This window comes from Tiliqua scincoides, chromosome 5 (genome assembly GCF_035046505.1).
Source record: "Tiliqua scincoides isolate rTilSci1 chromosome 5, rTilSci1.hap2, whole genome shotgun sequence".
Taxonomy (NCBI): Eukaryota; Metazoa; Chordata; class Lepidosauria; order Squamata; family Scincidae; genus Tiliqua; species Tiliqua scincoides.
The window spans coordinates 117,511,918-117,537,081 of NC_089825.1; the positions used below are offsets into that span (position 1 = coordinate 117,511,918).

Below are 25,164 nucleotides of genomic sequence, written 5' to 3' on the forward strand. Positions count from 1 at the left end.
AACCCACCCGACCACAGGAGAGTTTTCCTGGTCGGTATGTGTCAGCTGTGTGCCTTGTTCAGCTGTGTGACTTATAAATGCTACAATCCTAGCTGTAATTACCTGGGGATAGGGCCCACTGAACTCAATGGGGCTTATTTCTGAGTAGACATGCCTAAGCTTGTGCTAAAAATCTTATCAAGAAATAAATAAAATAAGCTAGCACTTATCTTGATTTTGAAACAGACTTTATCAAATAATGTAGAGTCAATTTTATTACCTCTGAGATAACTGCAGGAATCTTTCACTTCATGAATGCCATAACTATCATCCATATCATCATCTTCATAGGTCTCTGACACTGAGGGCCCAATCCTAACCATCTTTCTGCACTGATGTAGCCACACCAATGGCGCATGAGCTGAATCCTGCAGTGATGGGGGGGCAGTCACAGAGGCCTCCTCAAGGGTGATGTTTGTTCCCTTACCTTGGGGTGTATTGTGGCTGCATTGGTGCTGTAAAGTTGGTCAGGATTGGGCCCTAAATTACATTGGTAATTCTTTGCTGTTTAATAATATCCACCTGTTGTTAGCATATCACGTGTAGGACACCCTAGTCTAAACAAGTACTTTAGCTAGCAGGAGTAAGAAGTGTGGTGACATAGGCCACTGTTAGCTGAAGTGGCCGGTAGCACCTCAGGAAAGCCAAAAATACTATGTAAAAATTTTAAGAAGAAGCAGAACCCAGTGACAATAATTTGACTATGGTGTACAATATCCTTCTGATGAAGAATGATCCTTTCATTCTAGGACAGTGACTAAGAATTACCAGCACATCCTGGCCTTGGTTTTTGCAGTGAAGGAAATCAATGAAAATCCTCACATCTTACCCAATGTCACTCTGGGCTTCCACATCTATGACAGCTATTTCAGCCCAAAATGGACCTATCATGTCACAATGCTACTTCTGTCTACACTGCAGAGATTTGTGCCCAACTACAGGTGTGACACTGAACATAAACTGATAGCAGTCATTGGAGGACTGGACTGCCAGATTTCCCTTCTAGTTGCAACCATCTTGGATGTCTATAAGGTTCCACAGGTAGGATGTCACTGTCTCTGTTTATGTCCTATGAGAAGTAAATAATTCATTCAGGACACAATCCTAACCAACTTTCCAGCACTGAGGTAAGGGCAATGCAACGCCAAGGTAAGGGAAAAAACATTGCCTTACCTTGAGGAGGCCTCCATGACTGCCCCCCAACTGCAGGATGCAGCACAGGACCTATTGGCACCGCTATGCCAGTGCTGGAAAGTACTGACTTAAGGGGTTAGGATTGCGCCCTCAGTTGAAGAAGTCAGGCATCTCTGTGATATTACAGGCCATGGGCACATAGTGCCACAAACGTGCCCTAAGAGATGTCTTCAATAACTAATGAGTCAGCCAAGCAGACAGGGAATTAGCTCTTGATACATGGAAATGAGAGCTGACTCATACTAATGCAGCCATTTTCAACCACTATGCTGTGGCACACTGGTGTGCCGTGAATGGTCCCCAGGTGTGCCACTGGAATTTGGGTGAGGGTCATTTATTAATAGGGCCATTGGGGGATGTGAGCCCCCCATTGACAGCACAGTGTGCCTTGTCAATGGTCAAAAAACCGATGGTGTACCTTGACCATTTTAGTGTCTTGCCAGTGTGCCGTGAGATGAAAAAGGTTGAAAATCACTGTACTGATGCATTATTGGTTCTCTCCTATGTCATAATAACACCTCATTGGCTCTTGGAACAATCAGTTTCATTGTTCATATTTAAGTTAAAGAAAGCCACTTTTTGTTACATAAGGCAGTTGTGATTTCCTTTTATTTGGTTATAGTTTCTGATAGAATACTAATAAGTCAACATGGTTTGTTTCATTGCATTCTGAATTAAATTACACATTGAATTATATATGACATGCTGGTATTATTTGAAAATACCAAGATTTTCCCATTTTTGCCAGTAGTGGTGTCACTCCCTCCCCCCGACTGTGTCCCCGCAGCCCCTAGCGACACCACTGAGCTGGCCCTCCTTAAGATTGTGTTCAGAGAGTTGTGAACCAAGTTATAATCTGAGTCCATGATCCACTAAATGAATTCTGAAAAAGCCACTGTCTTCTCAGGCTCAATACATAATATGGAAATACTAAAATTAACTTTTCACCACAGGGTTCTTGAAATAATTCCTGACACACATACTGTAGAGGGAGTGAATGGTTTAGAAAACTTGAAAAACTAATATAAATGTCATTATTATTTCCTCTTCTCTTCCCCCCCCCCCATTCCTTCATTAGATCATCTATAGCCCTGCTCCAATGATGGATGATAAAACCCCAGGAATTCCCTTCTACCAGATGGTCCCCAAGAAAGATGTTCAGTACTCAGGGATCCTCTCCTTACTCTTGCATTTCAGCTGGACATGGATTGGGCTCCTTACAGTCGATAATGACGATGGAGGAAGATTTGTGCAAGTGATCGTCCCAGAGTTTTCCCAGAGTGGTATCTGTTTTGCTTTCATAGAAAAAATACCCCAAGTTACTTTTATCCCTGAAATGAATGACAGGTTCCAACATGGAGCAAAAATACATGATAAAATCATGGTCTCTAAAGCCAGTGTAGTGGTTGCCTATGGGAAATCTGATTCCTTGGCAGTTTTGAGATGGTTCCCATATCTGTCAGAACAGGAACACATGACAAGTACAACAAAAGCTAAAGTGTGGATAATGACAGCCCATATGGAGCTCTTATCGTATGTCTATCAAAGGACTTGGGATGCAGAAATATTCCATGGTGCGATATCCTTCAGAACTCACACCAACGACCCACCAGGATTTCTCCAGTTTCTTGAGAGCAGAAACCCATCCAGCACAACTGGAGATGGCTTTATCAGAGGTTTCTGGCAAACTGCATTCAACTGTGTCTTCCTGGGCACAGCAAATGAAGATATTTGCACAGGGGAGGAGAAGCTTGAAAGCCTTCCTGGACCTTTTTTTGAAATGAGCATGACTAGCCACAGCTACAGTATCTACAACGCTGTCCATGCTGTGGCCCATGCTTTACATGCCATGGCCTCATCTACACTCCTGCTCAGAGACATGGTTGATGGAAGGGGACTGATGCTTCAGAATCAGCAGTTGTGGCAGGTAATAGACTCAGGGCCCAATCCTAAACAGTGCACGCCAGCTTATCGCTGGCACACACTGTTGCAAATGTGCCATAAAGCACGTTTGTGAGTCCCTAGCACCAGCGGAGCGCCCAAGCTAGCCCAGCACCAGTGGAAAACTGGTGCTCTGCCGCTCTGCAGTCGCCTGAACCGCTGGGCAGCAGAGAGCTACTTGGGGGCATGGGGGGAGGTGGGGGCATTCTCAGGTGGGAAAAGCAGGGGGAGGATGGGGAGAGGGGGAGGGAGCAGGGTGGGAGGGAGGTGGGACCGGTGGAGCTCTGCTCCACTGCAGCCAGGCTGCAGGCCCAACATGGAGGTTTTTGATTCTATGGCAGCCCAAGGGCTGCTACCAAATTGAGTAGCCGCATTGGGGGGCTACTTGCCTTACCCTGGGAAAGAGAATGAAAGTGTTTCTATATTCTCGGCTTTTCCTTTTGTCATCCAGTTTTTGAGAAGTGTCTCATTTAACAACAGTGCCGGGGACAAAGTCACTTTTGACCACAATGGGGAGTTAATTGCTGGATTTGATATCGTCAACTGGATTATTTCCTCCAATCAATCCTTTCATAGAGTGAAAGTTGGGAGTGTGGATCCCCAGGCTCCTCCAGACCAGGCATTCACCCTCAACAAGGATGCCATCTCATGGCACAGATGGTTTAATCAGGTAGCATTATTTCGCTGACAAGTCCAGGAATAAATCCGGGGTTGAATGAGCAATACATTTCAGCCATCATGTGCAAAGTTACTTCCAGTCAACAAGATCCTCTGGAAAATCTGGTTTTGATTGAAAGGAGTACATTTTATGCATTGATGCAGGTGATGTTTCATGTGCTCGTGCTCTGCTTGCTGTGCTCTTGACTGTACTAATTCAGAAATCGTTAAATATATCATTTAATTAAATCACTATTGTTGTAAATATACTGAAGCTCAGAATTGATGTTCTTCAGCATTCAGTTAAACCCCCTCTTTAGGATCTAACTAGATGTTACCCAAAATGCATGGCGACTGCTAATCTTAATCCAGTCCCTGCATCTACTGGGAGTACCTACTTGAAACAGATGTGTGAATTGATACCATCATGTTTGGTAGTAACCTGATTGTTACATGTGGCAGGCAATGAAGTGGGTCAAAGTGAGGGGAAGCACTGATGCAACCACACCCCCATGGTGTCAAGGATTGGCCAGTTCAGGCACTTGTCAAGAGTCCATGACCATCAGAGGACCTACCCATATTGGCCAACCCCTGAATCTCTAGAATAGTGTTTCTCATCCAGTGGTATGGGTAGTACTAGTGATACTTGAGGTGGTACCTTGTGGTACTCGTGGGACCCCTGGACACCTGCCACCCAGCAGCAAGACCAAGAACATGACACAACAAACTGGGCTAGGAGGCTGCAAAGCATGCTTTTCTGTGCTCAATAAAACTCTCCCATCCACCCTGAGCCTTTATGGGTGTTTGTCACATCTAGCCTCCCAACCCAGAAGTAATTAGCAATGATGTCATCACCAATTACTTCCAGTGGTAGTTTGAATAGGTGGATCACGTGAAGTGGTACAGTGGAGGACAAACTTTGAGAAACACTGCTCTAAAACCAATAACTGTAACCAGCTGGCATCCTTCAGTCTTGGAAGACTATGATATCACGCTCTGAATGGTGGTTCTGGAACAGAGTGTCCTCTCCAGTGCGCGAAGCCTGGGTAATGTAGATATGGAGGATAGACTGTTGCCCATGCAGCAAATCCTCCCTCTCCACATCACTGAAATGGTCCAATGGAAAGGCAGAAGCCAATATGGTTGGTTCCAGCAGCGTCGCAGGAGTTGCCAGAGCATGACTGTATACAGCCATGAACTGCCTCAGGGACTCCGGCTCCGGATTTTGCCTCGAGGTTGTCTCCTGAAGCCTTTTCCATAACTGGATGTAGCCACAAGGCAGTGGAGGTTTGGGATCAGAGTTTTCCTTCTCTCAGATGAGCTTCGTTCCCAGGCTGACAGGTCCCATCTACCTGGTGGCTATTTAGTCACCTCTTACGACAAGTACAGCCGAACTGAGGGCCTATTCTTGTCCCCAGGCCCCAGGGGTACAGTAACCAGTGCATCACTGGGAATCATAGAAGACAGCATGAAATTCACATATCCTAAAGCTCATGCAGGAATGTTCCATTCCCATAACTTTATTACAGGATTAATAAGCTGTGCCACATGCAGCATTTTAATGAAAAGAGGCAACCATTTTTAGCATATCAACTATGCCCTACTGAGTCCCTTTAATCACTGCTGAGATTCCGCTTCATTTTGTAACTCATGAAAATGTCCCAGGAATGTAAGGATTTTGAGCACATTTTTCTCATGATGATCCATCTCTTCTTTGATTTAGTGTTCAGGTAGAACCACTTTCTGTATGTAGCGAGAGTAGTGCATCACTGGGAGTCAGAAGACCGCACGAATGATTGAATTCACTTATCTTAAAGCTCATACAGGAATTTTTAGAAAACTGATCAATTTAGTTTAACAATAAAGCTGTACCACATTCAGTATTTTAAAGAAGAAAGGGGACAACCCGTTGCAGCATATCAACTGCTCTCTGTTGAGTCCATTCTAAGATACTGCATCATTTTGTAACATGGAAATGTCCCAGGAACTTAAGGATTCCAAGCACATTTCTCTCATGATTATCCATCTCCTCTTTCATTTATGGTTCAGGTACAACCTCTTTCTTTATGCAGTGAGAGCTGCTACCCTGGATTTAGCAAGAGAGTGAAGGAGACAGAGCCATTTTGTTGCTATGATTGCATCCCATGTCCAGAAGGGAAGATTTCAGATCAGAAGGGTAAGAGACTGCACAATATTATCGAAAAGAGTGGCTGTAATCCTGAGGAACTTTTCAGTCAAATCAGGAAAATGCTGGGGTTGAAGCCATTAAGACCCCAATCCTACATAATTCCTCCCCCTGCCCCCCCACCCCGCCGATGGTCACTACATCATCCTGTGGAGGAGCAGTCCTGGAAGTCTCTTCTGGGTAAGAAAAGATTAGTTCCCTTGGCCAGGGGTAAACCTTGCTGCACTGCTGGGTCTACTCAGACCTGCACCAGCTTTGCTGGCACAAGTCTGAGTGGACCATGAAGGCTGATTGCAGCTGGAAGGGAGATGGGATATATAAATGATGCTGCCAATACCCTCCGTCAGCCTTGATTTGCCCCCATCCCAGTTTTAATCCTGTTCCCCCCCCTCCCTGAACCATTCAACCCACCCTCCAGCTTCCACCCCCCCTGGATTGACCCACTAGCTCTGGGGTCAGTGAAGGCCACTAGCACATGGTTGTACCTCCTCACCCCGGCCATGCTGAATAGCATGGTGAAGTTTCCAGAAGCCATAAAGGACCTTTTGCTGCCAGAACACTAGTTCCATCAGTGAAAGCCCCCACCCTGAGGACTGGGTCATAAATGTATGAAGATAATTGAATAGTCTGTTGTTACAATGAATACTTATATATCTCTTTATAACAAGTTGGCAAAGCAGTTTGCAATCCTTTGACCTTGCAGAATTAAAGAAATGAGATGGGGTGTTTTTATCCATATTCTTATTTGAAATTATAATTGCCTTTAAATAAGGCAAGCACATCTAGGTTTTGGTAACTAGACGTAAAATAATATGTAGTTCACAGTTGAAAAGCTTCTTGTGCTTGATTGCACTGTTTGTACAATTTTGAATAAAAAGTTGGATAAAAACACACAACACCACAATCTGCTGTTTACAGCCCAATCCTATCCACACTTTCCTGGGAGTAAGCCTCATTGACTCAAATGGGACTTACTTCTGAGTAGATATGCATAGGATTGGGCTGTTAATCAAGAAATTGGGGGGGGGGAATCACCAAAAAAAAAAGAAAAAGAAAAACCACACCCCTACCTGTGAGTGTAAGGTGGTGGTTCTCACACATTTAGCACCGGGACCTACTTTTTAGAATCTGTCAGGACCCACCAAAAGTGATGCCATGACTAGAACTGACATCATCAAGCAGGAAAATTTTTAACAATCCTAGGCCACAATCCTACCCACACAGACCCAGGAGTAAGTCCCATTGACTATGGTTGTTAAAAGAATATACATAGTAGCTTGCTGAAAGTGCAGGTCTGTAACATTTCCCCAAATGCAGTCACATACCATGGTAGCATCAAGTCTAGTATATTAAAAATAAAACATTGGGGACGCACCTGAAATTGGCTCACGACCCACCTAGTGGGTCCCAACCCACAGTTTGAGAAACACTGGTGTAAAGTGTTTCTTGACGCCTGGAGGGAAAGTGGAACTGGTGAGAAGGCCTAAGCCATCCCACAGATAACACATCCAGCTTGAAAGCTGTTAGGGCAGGTAAATGCTGCATCAGGAGGGGGAGGACATGGAGGGCAGCCCGGAGGCAGAGAGGGACTGTTCAAGTGCAGGGGAGGGTGGTTAGTGAGCTTCAGACCAAGGATGGGGGGTGACAAAGGAGGCATCTGCTGTATCCTAAACCCCATACCGGCCCAGAAAGCCCTACACAGGACTGATTGGTTCTGTGCCAGCAATTTAGCTGGTGCAGATCCAAGTCACCCCATTGAGCAAGCAAATTTCTCTTACTCCACAGAGACCTATGGCCCGCTCAGTTTCAGGGCTGGAAATAATGTTGTCCCTGTGGCCCAGCTGTGCCAGCGCTGAATAGGATTGTGCTTCCCAGCTAGTTAACAGTTTCCAGTTAACTGGGAAGGAGCTGATGAAGATGTCATTGTTTATGGTCAATAAAGATTATAAAAATAGTCAAAATTTTAGAAAAGCATCCTTCAAGAGTGAAGTTCAGCTCCCATTGTTCAATTCTTAACTCATGCTGACCCAAAGTAGTATTTAGATGCACAAAGTTCTAAAACACTTAAAACATCCTCTGCTAGATTTCATAGGATCGGCACGGAACAGATCCTCTGATTTCAGCAATGAAATTTTATCAGTCAGATAAGAAAGAATTATGGTGTGTTACTGAGTTTTATGGTATGTTTAGTATAAACACGACCATCTTTTCCTTTATAGACATGAATGACTGTTACAAATGCACAGATGAAAGCTATCCAAACCAAAAAAGAGATGCCTGTATTCCGAAGGCTGTAGCCTTCTTGTCCTACAAAGACCCTCTGGCGATTGGTTTGGCCTTCATTGCTCTTTTCCTTTCTTTGATCACAGCTCTGGTGCTAAGAACATTTATTAAACACCACGACACTCCCATCGTCAAAGCCAACAACCGCAGCCTCACCTACACCCTCCTCATCTCCCTCCTGCTCTGCTTCCTCTCTTCATTGCTATTCATTGGACAGCCCATGACAGTGACGTGTCTCCTCCGACAAGCTGCTTTTGGCATCATCTTCTCAGTGGCTGTTTCATGTGTGCTGGCAAAAACCATCATTGTGGTTCTGGCTTTCATGGCAACCAGGCCAGGATCCACCATGAGAAAATGGGTGGGGACAAGACTGACCAACTCCATTGTTCTTTCCTGCTTCCTTATCCAAACTGGCATTTGTATTTTGTGGCTGGCAACTTCTGCTCCATTTCCAGATACTGACAAGCAATCAGTGCTTGAAGAAATTGTACTGGAATGTAATGAAGGGTCCATAACTATGTTTTACTGTGTCTTGGGCTATATGGGCTTCTTGGCCATTGTCAGCTTCACTGTGGCTTTCTTTGCCAGGAAACTACCTGACAGTTTCAATGAAGCCAAGTTTATCACCTTCAGCATGCTGGTCTTTTGCAGTGTGTGGCTCTCCTTTGTACCAACCTATCTGAGCACTAAAGGGAAGAACATGGTAGCTGTGGAGATTTTCTCTGTCTTGGCCTCCAGTGCTGGTCTGCTGGGCTGCATCTTTTTCCCCAAATGTTACATCATTGTGCTGAAGCCTGAGCTGAACAACAAGGAACAACTAACAAGAAGAAAAGATTGAGGCATTTCACACTCTGCTATCCTCTCTCTCTCTCTCTCTCTCTCTCTCTCTCTCTCTCTCTGTGTGTGTATGTGTGTGTGTGTGTGTGTGTGTGCGCGCGCGCGTGTGTGTGTGCAATATGCTGCAGAATATTTTGAGAATTCTCTTCTCATTATTACCATATATAGTAGGAGTTCCTAAATTGTGGGTTGTGGCCACCTGGAATTTGTGTAAATTTGTGAATTGTGTAAATTTGCTCAAATTACAAACCTGAACCTGTGTAAATTGCCTAAAACTGTGGTTCTCAAACATTTATCACCGGGACCCACTTTTTAGAATGACAATCTGTCTGGGACCCATCACTGGAGGTGATGTCATTAATCTGGAAGTGGTATCATGGCTGGAAGTGACATCATTAAACAGGAACCGCTTTCCTGAGAATGCAGCAAGCACTGAAATTGCCCATAGCAAGCACTGAAATTGTGCCATTTTCTCTAGATAGGCAGGCTATAATTACATAAATTGAATAATTAGAAATAATTAAATTAAAATAAAACAAATTATGTGTTTTACTTTAATTAAATTATTTCTAATTATTCAATTAGTGGAGAAATGTTATGGGAAAACCAACCCTGTTCCACCAAGTGAATTCTCTCTAAAGCCTGCCTGCAGAAACCTCAAACCCCCCCCCCCCAAAAAAGGTGTTGGTAGCCCTGTGCAGCGCTCCTTGAATCTACAGTAGAAGTGCTGTGAAATGGCAGGGTGCGCGTCAAATGAGGTTATGTGGATTTTTCAAATACAGTTTCAACCCGCAGTTGATTACATCTGCAGAAACGGCACCTGTGGCTATAGCAGGTCCTTTGTACCTGCAATCAGGACTGGTGCTAGGGTGTTTCGGGCCCCCAGGCGTGAGCTCATATGTTGGGGCTCATATGTTCCTGGTACCTCCTCCCTCACTTGCCCCCATTCCTAACGAAGCTTTGAGTTGGCAGTGGCAGCAGGCAGTCATGAGCAGCTCCTCCCTAACCCTCCCTTCCTGCCATGCCTTGCTGGCTGCTGGGAGCCTGTTTTATGCACCCCCCCCCCCCCGGACAATTAGGATAATCCCAAGTAGTGATGGTTCTGGTGCTTGGGAGAATTCAGCTGCCCTTTGTGAAGCTTCCCAGTTGCCTCAAAAACCCATAGGTGCTATCTGCATGATTGGGAATGAGACAAGGTGACCTTTGACCCTAGACTGTAAAAGCCCAGTATAAGCATAGTAACACATAAGGTAGTGAAAATGCTGCTGGGTGTTTGGAAAGAATCATTTTAGTCTCACCGAAAGAAGCTGGCTGAAACCTCAGCTCAGGGAGTTTACACTTTGTAGCTCAAGAGATAGCCGGTGCTAGGCAGCTACTGAAGAGGAATGAGGTCACTCCTTAGCAAGAAATAAAGGCAAAAGTTAAAAAGCTTCCATACGTTGTGCTTTTAGGGCAAAAGACATATGGAAACCAAGTGAACCCTTAATACCAATGTACTCAAGGCAACTGGTCACAATAGTTATATAGAATGATAGAAGTTTTAGTAACGCTTTTGAAAACCCCTTTTAATAAAAGGAACCAAAAGCTACTGCCAAAGATGAGGTCTTAACACCTGTGTTTAATAATAATAATAATAATAATAATAATAATAATAATAATAATAATAATAATAAACTTTATTTATATCCCGCCCTTCTCCCTAAAAGGGACCCAATGTTTAAGTATTTTTGTACCTTCTTTTAATGAGGTTGGTAAGAGGACAAGTCAAAAATACTCTTAATTGGAATGATGAATGTGAATAAGGTTCAACACTGGGTCAAAACTGAGTAAATGGTAATATAGCGTACCCTGCTGGTTTTTGAAAACTTTTGGGAATTGTGTAATTTTGGCTAAGTTTTAAGGTGAAACCCTGCCTGTATGTAAATCAGAGCCAATCAATGGTTTTGCCCACTTATTGCCCACCTATTTTCTATCTTTTATGTAAATTGTATCTTATCTATATCCTATTAGGAGTTAGCCCCATTTCTGATGTCACACTTCAGCCAATGGGAAGTCTAAATTTTCAGACAAAGGGCTGTGAAACTTATAAAAAGTTCTGGACACCATCAAACTGGGTCCATGCTTTGCACATGAGTCCCGTGGACCAATTACATGCAATTCAAATAAAGCTTGTGAACCTTCATTCCATTACTTCATTCCAGTACTGAGTTGTTCTTGAGTCTTGAGTTGCTATATCAACCTTGCAACAGGACCACTGCTTCAGGATTCTAGCAGGGATGGGAGCATGAATCAGGTGTCGCAATAACGTGTTTTTGCTGACTTGTCTCTCGAGTCAGGCATGTTGATGACTCTGGCACTGACTCGAGTCTGAGGCCACTGACTCGCCACTCAGCCCCCACACATGCAGACTCAAGTGTGACTGTTTCTGCTTGCTTACTTTTCTTGCAGTGTGAAAAGCCTCATAAGGTTTCATTCATTCAGACCCAGCAAGCAGCAGGGAGGTTCCAACCAGGAGGCAGGGAAGGGTTAAAATTTTGGTTTAGCATTGAGGAGGAGACGGGGGGGGGAGACATAAGAACATAAGAACATAAGAACAGCCCCACTGGATCAGGCCATAGGCCCATCTAGTCCAGCTTCCTGTATCTCACAGCGGCCCACCAAATGCCCCAGGGAGCACACCAGATAACAAGAGACCTCATCCTGGTGCCCTCCCCTACATCTGGCATTCTGACTTAACCCATTTCTAAAATCAGGAGGTTGCGCATACACATCATGGCTTGTACCCCATAATGGATTTTTCCTCCAGAAACTCGTCCAATCCCCTTTTAAAGGCGTCTAGGCTAGACGCCAGCACCACATCCTGTGGCAAGGAGTTCCACAGACCGACCACACGCTGAGTAAAGAAATATTTTCTTTTGTCTGTCCTAACCCGCCCAACACTCAATTTTAGTGGATGTCCCCTGGTTCTGGTATTATGTGAGAGTGTAAAGAGCATCTCCCTATCCACTCTGTCCATCCCCTGCATAATTTTGTATGTCTCAATCATGTCCCCCCTCAAGCGTCTCTTTTCTAGGCTGAAGAGGCCCAAACGCCGTAGCCTTTCCTCATAAGGAAGGTGCCCCAGCCCCGTAATCATCTTAGTCGCTCTCTTTTGCACCTTTTCCATTTCCACTATGTCTTTCTTGAGATGCGGCGACCAGAACTGGACACAATACTCCAGGTGTGGCCTTACCATCGATTTGTACAACGGCATTATAATACTAACCGTTTTGTTCTCAATACCCTTCCTAATGATCCCAAGCATAGAATTGGCCTTCTTCACTGCCGCCGCACATTGGGTCGACACTTTCATCGACCTGTCCACCACCACCCCAAGATCTCTCTCCTGATCTGTCACAGACAGCTCAGAACCCATCAGCCTATATCTAAAGTTTTGATTTTTTGCCCCAATGTGCATGACTTTACACTTACTGACATTGAAGCGCATCTGCCATTTTGCTGCCCATTCTGCCAGTCTGGAGAGATCCTTCTGGAGCTCCTCACAATCACTTCTGGTCTTTACCACTCGGAAAAGTTTGGTGTCATCTGCAAACTTAGCCACTTCACTGCTCAACCCTGTCTCCAGGTCATTTATGAAGAGGTTGAAAAGCACCGGTCCCAGGACAGATCCTTGGGGCACACCGCTTTTCACCTCTCTCCATTGTGAAAATTGCCCATTGACACCCACTCTCTGCTTCCTGGCCTCCAACCAGTTCTCAATCCACGAGAGGACCTGTCCTCTAATTCCCTGACTGTGGAGTTTTTTCAGTAGCCTTTGGTGAGGGACCGTGTCAAATGCCTTCTGAAAGTCCAGATATATAATGTCCACGGGTTCTCCCGCATCCACATGCCCGTTGACCTTTTCAAAGAATTCTATAAGGTTCGTGAGGCAAGACTTACCCTTACAGAAGCCATGCTGACTCTCCCTCAGCAAGGCCTGTTCGTCTATGTGTTTTGAGATCCTATCTTTGAGACAGGAGTGGGCACTCTTGTCCATCTCTGAAGGAACCGATAATCCTTAGCATTGGGGTGGGGAGCAGTTCCTAGCCATCCAGGAGAAATGACGTGGCTCCAGCAGATTCATTGAATGACCAGCCACAATGGGAGAGGAGCTGCAAAGAAATGGGTCATACTGGTAAGTTTCCCAGCTGCTGCTCGTGACCCTCCTCCCTCTTGCTCCTTCTGTCCCTGCTCTCACGCAGTCCATTCCACCCCCTCCCGCCTGGTTTACAAATGGTGGTTGGCAACCTTCAGTCTCGAAAGACTATGGTATAAGCCTGCAGCACACAGTATTCCCAATCAGTCTCCCATCCAAGTACTAACCAGGCCTGACCCTGCTTAGCTTCTGAGATCAGACGAGATTGGGCATGTGCAGGGTAACAGTTGCTACAAATGGGGTGGGGGCATCAGAGTGTTTAAAGAGAACTACGACATACACACACCCTGGCAGCAGCTCCTTTTTTTCCCCCGTGGCTGACTTTTTTCTTACAGAAAGACTCAGAACTCAAGTTTTTTAGAGTCCCCAAAACACTCTGGGTAACTCAGAAAGTCTGCCTGTTAGGACTCTCCTTTTCAAGTCATGTTAAAGGGGGCAGAGACTCGTGACTCGATTCAAGTCAAGCCACGCTATATTTGCCCATCTCTGCTCAGAAGTACACTATGCCACTGATTCCTGTAGATTTTTTCTTCCAATATGTTGTTAAAATCTCTGATTTCTGTGACCCCAGGCCAAAGTCAAAGGGTTGGCAAACATAGTTCCACATGGAATACCTTCCTGTTTAATTACTAACAGGTGAAAACTACCTTCCTGTGTAATTATCTAAAGGACTGTCATTAAGTAAGCAGCTTGTAAGAAGTCTGTATGGCATTTTAGTGGGCACTAGAAAAACTAATAGCAAAAGCTGTGAGCCATTCAGAGCCACGCCAGGAACTACAAAGAGGCAAAGCTACATTCGTCTGATATTGGATACTTTAGATAATCTATTTCAGCGTTCAGGCAGATTAGGAGACAAAAGTACTATTTAAGTCAGGCTCTTAATCACAGATATCCAATCTAGTACATAAACGTAAGGAAATCTGAGGTACAGTGAAGATTTACATCTGTGCTTAGGATGTTGGCATTTGCGGTGCTGTTCCTCGTATTCATTTCTCACAAGGCACGGAAGATTCACAGTGGTAAATGCCGAGTCTGTGATCCACACCCACCACTTCACAAGTATCATCAGAAGGGAAATCTCATCATTGGAGGCGTTGCTTCCCAATCCTTAATTTTTTCTGATTCAATAGCCTTCACTGAAGAACCCTCACCAGCAGTACTTGAAGATCTTATGTAAGGAGTTACTGTCTTTTCTTCATTCATTCATTTAATCACTTGAATGATCAAAGGCCTCAGAACAGTGGCTCACTGGCAGAGAAAATTAATAGAATGAAAGGAATGCTGAAGAGTGGAATTGGTCGATTCAGCACAGGAAGATAAAATTAAAACATATAACTTTGTCTCATCATTTTCCCCCATGGTTATTCTCCTCATCTTCTGCTTCTTTCTCTGACATGTGCTCAAGCCCAATCCTGTGCAACTTTCCAGTGGGAGTGTAGCTGCAATACAGTCCCAAGGTAAGAGAATAAATGTTTCCTTACCTTGTGGAGGCCTCAGTGACTGCCCCCCACTGCAGGATGCAGTGCGCACCCCACTGGCATGGCAGCATCAGTGCTGGAAAGTTGGACAGGATTGGGCCCTTCCCCTCATAGGCTTCACTTTGCTTCAGGTTTTCCAGATCTAGAAAGAATGCAGCACGCTTCCTCGTCAATTCTCAGAGACAAAATTTCAGGCTTCAAAGAATGCTCAGTGAATACTGTCTCTTCCAGAGAACTGCAAAATGCAGCTTTGTGTACAGCAGGTCTCAGGGAGAAGCCACAATTTTTTTGACAGCAGTGTCATGCAGCAGAATCATTTTTTTTAATGCTGGGTTTCATCTCCCTTACTTCTTGCACATGCATGCATGTGTTTGTGTGTCTCACTGGCATTTCTGGAGGGGGGGGCAAAATGCTGAGTTTCTTCAGGTGCCCGGCTGCTGGTATAAAGTGGACTGTCACAAACATGCCAGTAAGTCATGCTTGCGCCAACTTGTGAGTCGGGGACGCCAGCGCAAGGATATGTGCCGGCTTCCCTGAGCCAGCGCAGGCCCCAGGCTTAGTAAGTTTGTGCCTACCTTTCCAGGCTGGTGTGGAGGTATGGAAGGTGTGTGGGGAGGGTGGGCAGCAGGTGGGGAGGAGGCAGGGAGGTGTTTAGGAGCGCAGGAGTGCAGGTGGCAGGTGGGCCTGTGGGCAGGCGGGCGGAGAGCGGGAGGCAGGTCCAGGAACCATCATTTATGCCTGATCCTAACCCTGTTCCCGGTTAGTTCAGGGCAGCTCTGTGCTGCTCAAACTTGCGCCACCTCTTCAGGTGGCACAGATCCAAGTAGACCAATTGGGGCTGCTGCAGCTCTACCCAGAGTAAGGGAAATTATTACCCCTTGCCTTGGGCTGACCCACAGGCAGCCCAAAACTTGTGCTGGATACAGCGCAAGCCCATCAGCCTGCCTGTTCCAGCACAGGTTAGGATTGCGCTGCCTGTAGACTATGTTGTGGAATATCTTTCTAACGAAGAATGCATCTCTTATTCTAGTATAGTAACTAAGAATTACCAGCACATTCTGGCCTTGGCATTTGCTGTAAAGGAGATCAATGAAAATCCACAGATCTTACCTAATCTCACTTTGGGCTTCCACATCTATGACAGCTATTTCCATGAACAATGGACCTATCATGTCACGATGCTCCTTCTGTCTTCCTTGGAGAGCTTTGTCCCCAACTACAGGTGCAACATCCAGCATAAGCTGATAGCAGTCATTGGGGGACTGGACTCCCAAATCTCCCGTTATGTGGCAACTGTCTTAGATATCTATAAAATTCCACAGGTAGGATATAGTCATCTCTGGTTATGGCAAATGAGAACCGAACGCTTCATCCATACTTTATTTTTCGTTCCGGATTTCATTTTGTGGTTTGAAGATGGGAATTGCAGCAACAGAATGGGAAGCGGGCAATGACGTATAAAGGTCATTTGGCACCCATGGCCCATAAATTTTTGGCAGCCCCCATGATAAAATTATTTTCAGTAATAGTTACGATATGAAATAAATAACAATAATGGCCAGAGAAGAAGCACAAACAGGGAACATTATTTTATTAAACTTGTATATAATATGTTTCACATGTGTAGCGAACATAAGAGATCATAAACAAAAACAAAACAGGGAAGGAATGTCCATCAAGATAGTATGCGTTGGGTTTGTGGTCTATCATACATACAAAAGCAGTTTTGTTGTAATATAGAAGAAAGGAAAAACATACGTACATTTATGAAGAATACATGTGGTTTTCTGGAATGCTTGCAATAAGCTATTTCTTCCCAGTGGTAATCCCAGTGTAATCCACTTTTTGTTATTTAAGGCAGTTGTGTTTTCTTTTTCTGGTTTTTTGGCTATACTTTTGATAGACTAGAGATATGTCCACACAGTTTGTTTCATTGCATTCTGCATGAAATTATGCATCGAATGATATGTAACATGATGGTATTATTCAAAAATACCAAGTTTTTAAAAATTGGGAGAGGCCTCTGTCACCCCCCTGCAGCTTAGCACCCAGGACGCAGGGCCCCCCATTTGTATGCACTGGGAGGGGGGAAGGGCTGGGAATTCAGGATTTTATTCTTGTGGGTAGCCATGGTGTTGAGGAAGTCAAGCTTCTCTGCAATAGCGCAGCTCACAGCCACATAATCATCCCATTCAGCACTTTCATGCTCCATCGTGCTAAGAGTTTTTGCTTTACTTTGGCTCTTTGTTACTGGTTAATAATTACTGGGCTAGCTTTGCTACCATGCTATGCAGATAGAAGCGTGCCAATCCTGGAACATCAACGAGAGGTGTTACAGTTTTATCCCTTAAGTTCAATTTATTGTAAGTGACTGTAAGTCACTTTGAGAGTCACGATTCCAGGTTTTGAAAGACAGAAGGAAAGATCCTTCAAATAAAGAAACTTTACAAGGAGAAACAGGAGAAGCAGAGGGCAGGTTTAGGATGTCTTTTGCCCCAAGACTGCCACCATTGATATGCCCTACAACCGCCACTGAAGCAAGTCACAATTATCTGCTTTGCACAGCAAGCGGCTAGTTTCCAACCTTACTTGCTCCTTGCTCTTTGTCGTCAAGCCTGGAAGTCCCTCACTTCCAGTTTTAACAACAACATGAAAGGTGAATGTTAAGGGTTTGAGTTTTTTGTTTTGTTTGTTTGTTTTTGCTTTTGTTACATAGCAACAGAAGTGTGGTTGGTGTGTGGAACTCCCTGCCACAGGATGTGGTGACAGCATCTGGCCTGGATGCCTTTAAAATGGGATTGGACAAGTTTCTGGAGGAAAAATCCATTACGGGTTACAAGCCATGATGTGTACGTGCAACCTCCTGATTTTAGAAATGGGCTATGCCAGATGCAGGGGAGGGCCCCATAATGCAGGTCTCTTGTTATCTGGTGTGCTCCCTGGGGCATTTGGTGGGCCGCTTTGAGATATAGGAAGCTGGACTAGATGGGCCTTTCGCCTGATCCAGTGGGGCTGTTCTTATGTTTTTATGACCCAATATGACATCCGGTAGCATTTGTGCTGTCCCTGAGAGCAGGGCAATGGTTAAGGAATGGAGTTTCTGAGCCAAGTGCAACACTAAGCCCAGAACCCACAAAGTAATTTCTGAGAAGCCGCTGTTGTCTCAGCATCAGATGCTTGTCTGTAACATGGAAGTACTCAAAATCACTTTCAGAACAGAGTTGATGAAGGAATTGCTGACACATGTTTTATGTGAAATGTTTTGAACACTTGAAAAACCTATATACATGCTAATATTATTTTCTTTCTTCCCCCACCTTGCCATCTATCATTAGTTTACCTACGGCCCTGCTCCAATGATGGGTGATAAAACACCAGGACTTCCCTTCTATGAGATGGTCCCCGAGAGAGAGATTCAGTATGAAGGTATTCTCTCTTTACTCCTCCATTTCAGCTGGACATGGATTGGGCTCCTGACAGTGGACAATGATGATGGAGAAAGATTTGTGCAAAAAGTGGTGCCCATTTTTTCTCAGAGAGGCATCTGTTTTGCCCTCATAGAAAGACTGCCTAAAAATGTTTTTATCCCTGAAATGAATGACAAGTTCCAACACGGAGCAAAAATACACGATAAAATCATGGACACTAATGCCAATGTAATGGTTGTCTATGGGGAATCTTATTCCATGGCAGTGATGAGATGGTTCCCATTTGTATCACAACAGGAACAGATGACGAATACAGCAAAGGGTAAAGTGTTGATAATGACAGCCCAGATAGAGCTCTTATCATTTACCTATCAAAGGATATGGGATGCAGAAATATTCCATGGTGCGATATCCTTCACAATTCACACCAGTGACCCACCAGGATTTCGCCAGTTTCTTCAGAGCAGAAACCCATCCAGCACCAATGGAGATGGCTTTATCAGAAGTTTCTGGCAAAACGCGTTCGACTGTGTCTTCCCAAATCCAGACCTGGTTACAGTGAATGAAGGGATTTGCACAGGGCAGGAGAAGCTGGAGAGTCTTCCGGGACCTTTCTTTGAAATGGGTATTCTTGGACACAGCTACAGTGTCTACAATGCTGTCCATGCTGTGGCCCGTGCTTTACATGCCATGTCCTCATCTGGACCCCTGCATAGATCACTGGTGGATGGAAGGGAGCGGAAGCCTCAAAATCAGCAGTTGTGGCAAGTAAGAGACACTGCCTCCTCATTTTTAAATTTTTTTTTTTATTAAACTTTTACATTAGGCCTCATCTGGAACTAAACCATCTTGCTGAATTCTTCCTTCGTTCAGTTTACCATGTTGGTCCAAACCACTCCCACACACAGAAATGTCAGAAGAGACATATTTGAATATCTGTCTCAACTTTCCTCCATCTTCTCTGTGAACTTCCAATATGAGCGATACATTGTTCAGTGAATCCGTTTTCTCACTTGCATCCGCTGGGTCGTGAAGAATAAGCATTTCTTCCATGAATCTTGGCCAACTCCTAAATCTGATCAGAGATCATTCTGTAGATCATTGGAGTTAACTAGGAAAGTCATAGCAGGATTGAACAGTGTGTATCCCAAATATACATTCCTGTAGACAAAAGTGATGTAAGTAAAATAAATGCATAAATCATTCTAATCATCATTATTAAGAATGCTTGTATATCACTTTTCAACAAGAATAGTCACAAAGTGGTTTACATAGTAAAAAAAATCAATCCATGGTTCCCTGTCCCCAAAAGACTCACCGCCTTAAGAAAAATTACAGAAGAGACACCAGTAACAGCCACTGTGAAAGATGCCAAGCGAGGGAAAAGAGGTTGCTTTTTCCCTTACTAAATATAAGACAACGCCACTTTAAAAGAGCCTCATTGACCAGTTAGCAGGGTCATTTCAAACATCCAACTGTGGTCTTTCTACACTCTTGACCAAGGGTCTCCAAACTACGACTTGAGGGCCACATCCACCCTCTGCCAAATTCCCACGGCACACCAGCAGACCATTCGTGGCACACCAGTGGACCACGGCACACTGCTTGAAAATCTCTGTTTTAAGACTTCCAAACCATAATTATTCAATGTTAAATCTTACCCCTGCTGATAAAACAAATTGGTTGGTGGGGAGATACATCATTTTTGCACATGCGTAAATAAGAAACTGGATTTCCACAACAGATCAGGCAGTGACAGTGTGCTGTGTGTCACTTGTCTCCCCCTATATAAAACTGAATTTTTTCAGCCCTAGAAAACGTGTAAAATATATGAAGTGGCCGTCATACTGAAAATTCTGGCAAACCCTGCTCTTGATTTTTCCTTTTTTCATCTAGTTTCTGAGAACGGTTTCATTTAACAACAGTGCTGGGGAAAAAGTTTCACTTGACCAGAATGGAGAGTTAAGTGCTGGATTTGATATTATCAACTGGATTGTCTCCTCTAACCAATCCATTCATAGAGTGAAAGTAGGGAGGATGGATCCCCAGGCCTCTCCAGGTCAAATATTCACCATCGACAAGGATGCCATGACTTGGCACAGATGGTTTAACCAGGTAGGGTCCTATCGTTGGCAGTGCCTTAAGAAAACTTTGAGTTTCAATCAACTGGACCCCTTATAAATTTCAAATGGAAAAAGCAGAGTTTTTGTATTGAAGAAACAAGCTTTTGCCTTGCTTACTGGGCTCCTTAATTCATTAATTCAGGAAAAAGAAATGAGAGGAGTTAAAATACTATGGGCCCAATCCTATCCAATTTTCCAGGACCGCTGTAGCTGTGCTAATGGAGCGTGAACTGCATCCTTTGGTGGGGAGGCAGTCACAGAGGCCTCCTCAAGATATGGGAATATTTTTTCCCTGACCTCAGGGCTGCATTGTGGCTGCACTGGTGCTGGGAAGTTGGATAGGATTGGACCCTATGTTATTAAATCACTATTGTTGTGAACCTACCCAAGTACAGATATGATGTTCTTTAATATTCAACCTAACTCCACTCCTACGGCCAAACGAGATGTTGCTTAGAATGCATGGCCACTGCTCTTATGCATCCATTCTCTGCACATGCTGGTTGTGTCCACTTGAAGCACACATGTGAATTGATGTTACTGTTTCAGTCTTGACCTGAGTGTTACAAGTGTCAGACAATGAAGGGAGTGGAAAAACTGAATATGATGGTGTCGTATCAACCCTCTGATATCAAGGGTGGGCCAAGTTGGGAACTTGTCAAAAGTCCATTACCCACAGTTTGGGAAATGCTGCTTTAGAACGTGACATTTCTATATGACATTATACCAAAATGATATTTCTTAATAGAGTAGTAATTCCTAGGAAAAGTGAGTGCCAAATTGACCTTAGCCCCATAAATGGATAACCCACCCCACCCCTGAATGGTTTTAGAAAGCTTGGATCATACCATGAATGAGTGAATTCACATATTTTCCTAAAACTCAGGTAGAAAGGAGATAATAAGCTGTACCACCTTCAGTGTTTTGATAAAGAAAAGTTGCAATGCTTCTAACATATCAAGTGAGTCCACTCCTCTATTGCTGATGTTTTACAGCCCAATCCTCAGCTCTGCACGCCAGCTTACCACGAGCACGCACTTTCGCAAACATTTGCGAGGCTTAACACTGGCCCAGTGCCAGAGCTAGCTCAGCACCAGTTGGCGCTAGGCTAGGACTAGTGGAAAGCCGGTGCTGGGGGGAGGCAAAGAGGAGGCGTTTCGGGGTAAGGGGGAGGTGGGGGAGCTTGAGAAGAGGGCAGGAGGAGGTTTTTCTGGGGGAGGCAGTGGGGGCGGGAGGAGGGTGGGACTAGTGGAGCTCAGCTCCACTGGATCCTGAGCTGCCGTAGAATCAGGTAGCCCCATTGCTGGGCTACTTCCTTTACTCAGGGGGAAGGGGATGAAAGTCCCCTTCTCCCGAGGAGGCGGCAGCGGCTGCCTGGGGCATGCTGGATGCTGTGGTAGCCCTTTTCAGTGATGTAGCAGCCCCACGCTCCGGGCAGTTCAGGATTGGGCCATTAGAACATATGGAAAGGCCCCATACGTTTAAGGATTCCAAATTCAATTTTGCATGCTTATCAATTTCTTCCTTCATTTATGATTCACAGGTACAACCCCTTTCTGTGTGTAGCAAGAGCTGCTCTCCTGGTTTTAGTAAAAAAGTGAAGGAAGGAGAACCATTTTGCTGCTATGAGTGCATCCCATGTCCAGAAGGGAAGGTTTCACATCAGAAGGGTAAGAAACAGACTGCACAGAGGTATTATGGACTGGCTAGAATTAGAGGTGGAAGAAAATGGTGATAACGAAATAAAAACACGTAACACCACCTTCTGCACTTCTTCCTTTGGAAAACAATGAAATCTGTGAAAAAATAAAACCGTTTTCTCCCACCTCTAGCTACAACTCAGTGGAATATTCCTTTCAAATCAGGAAAATGCAGAAGTTAGGCAACCCGTGAACCCTAGTTAGAAGAAGCTGGTGGTGAGCAGTGGATCTGGTCTCTCAGTGCAAGGCAACACACCGCGTCAACCCACCAAGCTATACCCTTCCCTATGGCAATAGGCTTATGTGCTTAGGAGAAGGTGGAGGGGGCAGGGTCCTAAAAAACAACTTTTCAGCAAGAGTTTTGCTTGCCATTTTAATGTGCTTTTGAAGCTATGCTATTTGTATTATTTATGGATGCCGCATTTGTTTTAAGTCTTTATGGTGTTTTATGCCACTCGGTTTTTTATTGTGAGTCTCATTCTATTGCTGATGTGTGCAGGGGTTTTATGCTATGGGTTTTTCAGTCCGATCCTAACTAGAACCTCTTGCGGCAGTACAATGTCATTATCCCACAAGAGATTTTTGGCTGCTAGAGGTCTCCTCGAGGTAAGGGGACATTTGTCCCCTTGCTCTAAGGTAAGACCCAGCAATCGCTATGGATCAACTCAGACCTGTGCCAGTTCAATAGCTGGTGCAAGTCCACACTGATCCAGGATGGCAGAGCAGGCCTAGGAAGAGGGGCGGGATTAGACATGTACCACCAATGTCACCATTCTGACCCCCTCCCAGCCTGATCTGCCCACCTTACTGCCTCATCACCACCTAATATGGGAGCCCATTTCCCCATTCAGCCCACCCCTGCCTCATCGAATCACCTTCCTGCCTCTCCCCAACCCTCTGCACGGGCTGACCTGCTCTGTTGGGTCTCCATGGGTCCATTGGCAGAGGATTTCAAGGAACGCAGATCTCAGGTCAACCCTGGGAAGGTGGGGGGCACAGCAACAACAGTCATCTCAGGCCTGTGCTGGTCTCTCTTGCTCTTTCGGGCCTTCTTCAGCCTGAGGGGAAGAATTATGGCATGTTGCTTGTGAAAGAAATCAGCTTTATTGCCGGGTAATCTTTTTATTGCCCTCAGGGTGATCAAGTGGCCATAAACCCTTATGGTCACTGAGTACCCGCAGATCTCTCCAAGACCGATTGCCAAATAGCTCCTAAACCGCAGAGCTTCCACTCCTGATAGCCAGGATAAATTTGGGGAACCTTCCCCTTGAGTCGTACTCCAGCTTACACCCCCTTGGGCTCAGCTTGACAAAAGGAGTAGGCTCCTGTACAGGATCTCCAGGGTCCACCCCGGTCACACTGGATTGCCTCCCACAACCAGTCCCTGTGCTATCTTCCAATCCCAATAATCCAGTCAGTTGTAATAAGTAGGATTTATTGAATAAATGTTTTAAGCAGGATTATACAGACAGCACTGCATACGTCTAAAATTTAGAAATGTAGGCAAAGAGTACAGAAATACAATACAACACTCAGTCTAATAAAACAATAACATCTACCTCCTAACTCTAACTATCACTCACCAAAGTCTTAGCATTCCAAAATCCGATCTAGCCCATCTTGCTGCAGTCAAGTTGGGGTCACTCCTGCCTAGATGGTCAAGGATCTGAGGCCCCCTCAGCCAGAGACAAAGTCAGCCCAAACATAAGCTTCCCTCCCTCACCTTTATAGGTCTCCTGACCCATCCAGCAATCAGAACTCGGTGCCAGCTGAACATTCTAGGGGTGAACGTGCCACAAGCCTCCTTACTCATGGTGGAATCCCCCCTCCCATCTCGAGACACTCACAGCTGAACCCTGTTGTAAATCAAGCTGGCCTTGGAGCCCACTTGATAGCTTGGTATGATATCAGAGGGCCCTGTGAAGCAACCTCCTCCACAGTTCTCCCAGGCTTGGTATGCACTAATTAAAGTTGGATACAGCTGAGGTCTGACACTGGGGCCTACCAGCATGGCTACAAGCAGATCTTTCTTTATTCAGATGTTACCTGGTCCTTGATTTCCCTTTTTTGTCACATTGCTGAGATATTAGAAATATTGGGATGAACAAAACCATCTCCTTTCCTTTTTTAGACATGGATGACTGTCAGAAATGCACAGAGGAAAACTATCCAAGCGAAAAACGAAACGTGTGTATTCCCAAGACTCTGGTCTGCCTGTCTTATGAGGAACCTTTGGGGATCGGTTTGGCCTTCTTTGCTCTTTTGCTTTCTTTCATCACAGCTCTGGTGCTCAGAACATTTAGGAAGCACCACGACACTCCAATTGTCAAAGCCAACAACCGCAACCTCACCTACACCCTCCTCCTCTCCCTCCTGCTCTGCTTCCTCTGCGTGTTGCTCTTCATCGGACGGCCCATGACAGTGACGTGTCTCCTCCGACAAGCTGCTTTTGGCATCATCTTCTCAGTGGCTGTTTCTTGTGTGCTGGCAAAGACCATCATGGTGGTTCTGGCTTTCATGGCCACCAAGCCCGGAAGCAGAATGAGGAAGTGGGTGGGGACCAGACTGGCCACCTCCATCGTTCTTTCCTGCTCTCTTATTCAAACAGGCATTTGTATTTGGTGGCTGGCAACTTCTCCTCCTTTCCCAGACACTGACAAGCACTCGGTGCTTCAGGAAATGGTACTGGGATGTAATGAAGGGTCCATAACAATGTTTTACTGTGTCTTGGGCTATATGAGTTTCCTGGCCATTGTCAGCTTCACTGTGGCTTTCCTTGCCAGGAAACTACCTGACAGTTTCAATGAAGCCAAGCTCATCACTTTCAGCATGTTGATCTTTTGCAGTGTTTGGCTGTCCTTTCTCCCAGCCTACCTAAGCACGAAAGGGAAGTACATGGTCGCTGTGGAGATCTTCTCTATCTTGGCCTCCAGTGCTGGGCTGCTGGGTTGCATCTTTTTCCCCAAATGTTACATCATTGTGCTGAAGCCTGAGCTGAACAACAAGAAACAACTAACAAGAAGAAAAGACTGAAGCATTTCCATTTGTGCTACAATTTGGCATCTACGGTTTGAAATCCATTTACATAGAATATGTCTATATAC

The 25,164-nt window shown here is 44.9% G+C and overlaps 2 protein-coding genes across 2 annotated transcripts; both read left to right on the top strand.

Moving 5' to 3' along the window:
- The first annotated feature begins 388 nt into the window (after positions 1-388).
- Positions 389-9,137, top strand: LOC136653416 (vomeronasal type-2 receptor 26-like). Its single transcript, XM_066630316.1, has 6 exons — positions 389-447; positions 789-1,080; positions 2,702-3,160; positions 3,626-3,844; positions 5,881-6,007; positions 8,236-9,137. Exons 1-6 carry the CDS (start codon positions 389-391, stop codon positions 9,135-9,137), a joined length of 2,058 nt encoding a protein of 685 aa, XP_066486413.1.
- A 6,850-nt stretch (positions 9,138-15,987) lies between these two features.
- LOC136653417 (vomeronasal type-2 receptor 26-like) lies at positions 15,988-25,093 on the top strand. The gene is made up of 3 exons (XM_066630317.1): positions 15,988-16,131; positions 21,904-22,030; positions 24,192-25,093. Exons 1-3 carry the CDS (start codon positions 15,988-15,990, stop codon positions 25,091-25,093), a joined length of 1,173 nt encoding a protein of 390 aa, XP_066486414.1.
- The last annotated feature ends 71 nt before the right edge of the window (positions 25,094-25,164 follow it).

What these genes read in the sequence shown, in the direction of transcription:
- LOC136653417 (XM_066630317.1), top strand. Translation starts at nt 15,988, where the DNA reads ATGCTCCTTCTGTCTTCCTTGGAGAGCTTTGTCCCCAACTACAGGTGC. An exon ending in ATATCTATAAAATTCCACAG is followed by an intron (nt 16,132 to 21,903) that starts GTAGGATATAGT and finishes TATGATTCACAG; the next exon opens with GTACAACCCCTTTCTGTGTG. An exon ending in GAAGGTTTCACATCAGAAGG is followed by an intron (nt 22,031 to 24,191) that starts GTAAGAAACAGA and finishes TTCCTTTTTTAG; the next exon opens with ACATGGATGACTGTCAGAAA.
- LOC136653416 (XM_066630316.1), top strand. Translation starts at nt 389, where the DNA reads ATGGCGCATGAGCTGAATCCTGCAGTGATGGGGGGGCAGTCACAGAGG. An exon ending in ATGTCTATAAGGTTCCACAG is followed by an intron (nt 1,081 to 2,701) that starts GTAGGATGTCAC and finishes CTGTCAGAACAG; the next exon opens with GAACACATGACAAGTACAAC. An exon ending in GGCACAGATGGTTTAATCAG is followed by an intron (nt 3,845 to 5,880) that starts GTAGCATTATTT and finishes TTTATGGTTCAG; the next exon opens with GTACAACCTCTTTCTTTATG.